This window comes from Sapajus apella, unplaced genomic scaffold, assembly GCF_009761245.1.
Source record: "Sapajus apella isolate SASKATOON/1434 unplaced genomic scaffold, GSC_monkey_1.0 scaffold55, whole genome shotgun sequence".
In the NCBI taxonomy this organism is placed as follows: Eukaryota; Metazoa; Chordata; class Mammalia; order Primates; family Cebidae; genus Sapajus; species Sapajus apella.
The window spans coordinates 13,139,720-13,145,719 of record NW_022436995.1 but is presented as its reverse complement, the minus strand read 5'-3'; the positions used below and the strand labels follow the sequence as shown (position 1 = coordinate 13,145,719).

General features: G+C 41.6%; 1 protein-coding gene across 8 annotated transcripts in view; it reads right to left on the bottom strand.

Moving 5' to 3' along the window:
* Nucleotides 1-6,000, bottom strand: part of TMEM202 (transmembrane protein 202) — a 27,614-nt gene continuing 21,614 nt past the window's right edge. Inside the window, exons 3-5 of one of the 8 annotated variants that reach the window (XR_004258649.1) lie at nt 1,303-1,427; nt 813-944; nt 1-339 (exon numbers count right to left, since the gene is read on the bottom strand). Coding sequence is in view for 1 of the 8 variants with exons in the window: in XM_032244733.1 (XP_032100624.1) it covers nt 143-339; nt 813-944; nt 1,278-1,427 (479 nt within the window). In the remaining 7 variants the exon portion in view is untranslated. Of the gene's footprint in view, nt 1,428-6,000 lie in introns of all 8 variants that reach the window. The other 7 variants (XM_032244733.1, XR_004258644.1, XR_004258645.1 and 4 more) reach the window with 7 other exon arrangements.

Below are 6,000 nucleotides of genomic sequence, written 5' to 3'. Positions count from 1 at the left end.
GACATTTCATTAGCTTTAATGCTGTCTTCTCCAGAAATATGGACATGATATTAAGAGGGTTTCCAAGAATTTATGCAATCATTCCCAACTCAGCTTCTCCCCTGCTTTTAAGACAAGCAATAGTTAGGTTTTCCTATCACCATCACAGTCCTGCCTTTGGTAAATTTTTCTGTTTCACATTTAGAGATTTCATCTTAGACCTTGGCCCTTCATTTTTAGCAGGTGATACTGTAGTCACTGGACCAAACCCCAGCCTTGATATCTCTGTTGGAATCACAGTGATGCTTTGATCACGGGTAGGAGATCTGGAAGTAAAGTAGTTGAGAAGAAAGACAATCCCTAGGGGAAGAGAATAATTTGAGGTGAGGTTCAGTAGGCAATGGTCTTTTGGCTTTTAAAATTCTTACCCATCCTTTAATAACCAGTTTAAGAGGCATCTTTTCAGTGAACCCTTCTCTCCCTCAGCACAGTTACTTTACCCTCCTGGGCTCCAATTGCATTATAGTATTTCTCAGACTGGTTAGGACAAAGCTTGAACCTCCTAGATTCTGATTTCTGTTCCACTATTTTCTGTGTGGTCTTGGCCAAGTTTCTCAACTTGTCCATGCCTCACTTTGTGATATAACAAGTTGCTAATGCTAGCTTTTCACACTCCAAAATTCACCCTTCCTTCGTTACACCATACTGACCCTCCAAGTATCAGTGTTCTGAAAAGGAATAGTCAGTGTTTCTATTTCTCCTAGATTATGCCTCCCTTTCCAGAAGTGATTTCCCTATCCATCCTTCTAGCATAGAGCAGGGGAGTGACTCACCAGCAAACGTGTAACAGAAGTCACTGCACCAGTTAAGATAATAGGTCCATAGGAGATCTGACTCCATGGCATCCCTAGTATGCCAGTGAACCTGTGCCACAAACAGGTTGAGACAGAGGAGCAAGCAGGTAGCTAGGACCAGAAGGAAAGATGTCATAATCCATCAGCATCTTCAGTCTGCTTTCCCTGCCACCACCCAGCTCTTTGGCCTCTGGAGGCCATAAGTATGGCAAGGATCAAAAAGATAAAAACTTGGGGATTGACCAAGATGAGAGAATGGGATTTATACCCTGGTAAAGTCAGCTAAGATGTGTTCTATATAATTAGATAAGGCAGGTAGCTGGCAAGTTGACATGATACTGAAGAAGAGCAAAGAGATAAGAAAAAGAGTATGAGAGTTCCATGGAGAAACTTTGTTACCTTGACTATTTTACCATGGTATTCCCTGCCAGTCTTGGTCTGTACCTGAGATGAAGCTGAGCATGGATACCTTCAAATCCAAGTTGGTGGTCATGCTTCCTCTACTAGGGAGGCAAGAGCTGAAGAGCCAGCCAAGGCCAATGAGTATGGTGAAGATAGAGATGAGAAAGAAGGCCCTGGAATATTGGAGATAATCTGCATGAAGAAGAGAAAAGGAAGAGTGTGGTTAGTCCAGTGAGGGACCTTCCCTTAAGAAAGCCAGATAGACTCTTAGAGAAGGATATACGGACAAAGGAGGATGGAGCAGAGCTTGCTACGTGGCATCCTTTTTGCTTGGAATTTCTTTACTATGATTGTTAAAATGAAGATAATATTCAAATACTCCTGTGTGCATTGATTTAGATATAAACTAGCTTATAAAAGGTGTGACCAATGACAAAACAGATTAAACCTTTTTCTTGTTTCTAATTCTAAAAGTAATACACATTCAACATAAGTATTGAAGACTACAAAAGAACAAAGAAGCAGGAAGAAAATCAGCCATAATCCCACTACTTAGAGGAAACCTTTTTTTTTTAACCCCCCCCCATGGAAACCATTGTTAATATTTTATTTTTCTACCCTCTGTACATAGTAGATATGATACTAGATGTCATGTGGGTTTTTTTCTTAAGAATATATGATTTGATTTCCTCAGATATCTGTTGTAAATATTATTTTCAATGGCTACAAAATATTCTATCCTATTAATATATTTTGCTTAATGATTTACCCATTGCTTACTTCCATTTGTCTTTCACTTTCAGCTGTATCTGGCATGTACAGGCCTTGTCAGCCTATGACTACAAAATGAAGTCATGTTTACTTTATTTATTTTATTATTATTATTTGTTTGAGAGGGAATCTCACTCTGTCACCCAGGCTGGAGTACAACAGCACAATCTAGGTTCACTGCAGCCTCCGCCTCCTGGGTCCAAGTGATTCTCCTGCCTCAGCCTCCTGAGTAGCTGGGATTACAGGTGCATGCCACCACACCTGGCTAATTTTTGTATTTCTTTTAGTAAAGATGGGGTTTCACCATGTTGGCCAGGCTGGTCAGTGACCTGACCTCAGGTGATCCGCCCACCTTGGCCTCTAAAAGTGCTGGGATTACAGGCATGAGCCACTGCACCCAGCCACATTTACTTTAATTCCCATATTATAATGATTTCAAGCCCCAATTTATCAAACTGCAGGAACTTACCACAAAATGTCTCCTTTTTTTTTTATTCTGAGAGTCCCCACAAAGTCCTATCTCATATTTGTTCAAGTTGCTCCAATGCCCTTATCCAAGAGCCACACCTCTCCTTCTTCCATGTCTTGGATCTAGGTATCTTCTCCTTGGCTTTCCCACTGTGGACTGGATGTTGGTAAGAGAGCAGGAGGGACATGCTCAACCTTACTTTTTTGCTACCACATCCCTACAATGGATCAGTTTCTTCCTTTGACTTCCCCAGCAATATTTTACTGAATATTTAGAAGGTAACTTACAAGTAATTGTAGCTTTTCTGAGCTACCAGAGACCCAGGAATATCTTCAGTGTCCTTTATAAGGTGCCTCCTTGTCTAGCTTCTTTTTCTGTCCCAATGACAGGGGATCAGTCGCCCCCACTACTGAAAGTTCTCTAACCACTTACATGCCTAAGAATCCAAGCCCAGCTGCTGAGTAACCCAGAGAGCAGAAATTATGTATCAAGCTTATCTGGTTTAATATCTGCCTCGTTGTTTCATTTTGTTCTCTAGAACCTGCCATTTAGTAATACAATGAATTACAGGAATTTCCATTAAGAGAAACCACACCCCTACCCACAGAGGTTAAGTTCCTTTGTGGCCCCCAACAAGTGAGCCACATTAAAACATAATAATTCACAAGCTGCACATTTTCTGAAGACTGGATTATTCAGAATTAGCAGTATATGTAGCCAGCCAGAACATAAGCCCAGATTGAGCTGTATGAAGCCCAGGGTAACGGGCATCCTTTGTGGTATTTAGTCCACAGTCCTCCATGGGCTCCAGCAGCCTTTGTCTCTAGTTTTGGACCCTCTGACTATAGCAAACTGGACTAAGGAAAGGAACCTGACCCATGCTGCAACAATTTTATTCTTACGCTTGGAAATCTGGATTTCCTCTTTTGCTTGCTTGAACTGAGAAGATGTAAAATTTGACCAGGGTATCACCTTTTAGGCATTTACACACTAATAAACAGGAAAAACTGAGCTGTAGAGATAAAAACAAAGTATAAACAAAGATGAGTGACAGAGTGACTCTAGAAAATCCGAGCGACTGGCTGGCTTGATTTTCTTTATCTGAGATCCCAGCCTCCTCTGGAATCCTCTAAGGTCCAGTGAACTTCCTGCCTTGGGAGTCTGTGTGATTCTTCTGAATCTTTTTTTTTTTGTCTTTATCTTTTTCTTTGAGATGGGATCTCACTCTGTAACCCAGGCTGGAGTGCAATAGCATGATCTCTGCTCACTGTCCTCTGCCTCCCAGGCTCAAGTGATCCTCCCAGTTCAGCCTCCTGAATATCTGGAACCACAGTTGCGCACCACCACACCCAGCTAATTTTTTGTATTTTTGGTGGAGATGGGATTTCACCACATTGCCCAGGCTGGTCTAGAAATCCTGAGCTCAAGCGATCTGCCCACCTCTGCCTGCCAAAGTGCTGGGATCACAGGTTTGAGCCACCACACCTGGCCGATTCTTCTGAATCTTTATAAATAAGTTGACTCTTTACCTTATGCTAATTCAAATGATTCTAATATTCAAAACACCAAGAAGCACTGTCAAGAATATTTCCTGTCCAACTCCAGTCTAATGTATAAAGTCCAGTCCCTCTTCTACCAGGAGAGGAAGACTGCAACTTTATATATTTCTTACAATTCTCTCTGTGTTACCTTCTCATCTCCTGAAAACTACATAAACAAGATCCTAACAACTCCACAGGAACAATTAAAGATTTGCAACATAGAAGAGCCTAACTTTCTCCAAGTAACCAAGCCTATTAGGAATAATCATGTATAACAAATTATATAAACAAACTAAACACTTAGGTTCAGAGTCTAAGACATCTGCATTTGGTTAACTTTATAGTTTTTAAATTAATATTACTATAAATAAATAAATGTCCAAAAGCTGATTTCAAGCTTCCATCTCCTGTAACACCAAAACTAATTTCAGCTTTTAAACAACAGTTTTTACAGCAGGTTACTCATCAAAGTTTCAAAAATCTTAGGATCTAAGTTACAAAAGGCCCTGGTTGTATGTTTCAGTAAGAAGCCTTGGTCTAGAAAAAAGGAGTGCCTGAGATAAAATGAACACCCATGTGTTACCTGTGTGGGTCAACTGTATCCAAACATTTCTGAAGTTTTCCTTAGTGATATACTTTAATGTGGACTTAAGTTACAATAATACCAAGGCACCCCTCCCAAGCTAATACCTTGGGAAAAGAAACGATATCACTTTCAATTTGGGGAGGAAGTACAAATAATCTGAAAAACTTGGGGAAGATTTTTGTAGATGTTCTCAGGATCAGTCCAGTATCAGTCAGGGATGCCACACTTCAGAGTACCATTGGGTAGGATGTGAAAGCTACCAAGATTGGAGGGGGCACCACCCAACCAGAAAACAGTAGTGTTTTGTGGCATCCCCTCAGATCTCAGTGAAATGAGAACATTTACCACTTGGCAGTTTGTAAATAATGGGCTGGATCTCCTTCTACTGTTGTGGAGGTAAGACTTGGACAGGGAGTTTTGGGAAAGTGGTGCTGCTGGAGACAAGATGGGGAATCAGCTCACTTATTTAGCCAAATATGAACTTCCATGCTGCTGCCATTGTGACTGCATTCAAGGAAGAGAAGGCCAACACATGACTTCTCCAGGCTCAGAGGAAGTGCCCAAAGGGGGTGGTTTTGGAATGGAAATGATCCTGGTGGAGACTTAGGACCCTTAAGAGGTGTCTATGAAATCTGCTTAGTATTTAGGTTCCCCTGTAACCCATTTGGAGTGCCAGAATCCCTATACAGCTTGCCAATGTGTATTGTATTCTTAGGGTACTAACTCTAGAGTGCCCAGTGCCTTGACTAAAAAAGGCTTATCCTTTTTTTCCCACGCTCTGCAAAACAGTTCAAATTACTCTCTGTGGCAATATATCGTTTACATTTCCGCCTGATCTCACCAGTGCTATGGGAAAATAAGAGACGGGTCTGTTCTACACTTGAGACTTCCTAGTAAAAGTGATGGATAGTGTCCACTCCTCCCCATCCCTTCTTCATCCCATTAGCAACAGCCACAGCAGAGAGGCTATCAGTCATCTAGACCCAGGTGAAGTCAGAGACAGAAGCACAACACCCTGAAACGAGCCCAGGGAATAGGAATATGTGCATGCACATTCTTGAACACACCTGAGATAGCCCCTGTGAAACTTGTGAAAATGATTGAGGAAACTGTCAGGGAGGGGAGCTAAATTCTCGCAATGCAGTAGGTAAAAGTTTGAAGTCATTGAATTGGACAATAATTATTAGATAATAACGTATTTGAAGGCCGGGCACGGTGGTCACACCTGTAATCCCAGCACTTTGGGAGGCTGAGGCAGACGGATGACTTGAGGTCATGAGAGCAAGACCAGCCTAGCCAACATGGTGAAACCCCATCTCTATTAAAAACACAAAAATTAGCCAGGTGCAGTGGTGCACACCTATAATCCCAGCTACTCAGGAGGCTGAGTCACGAGAA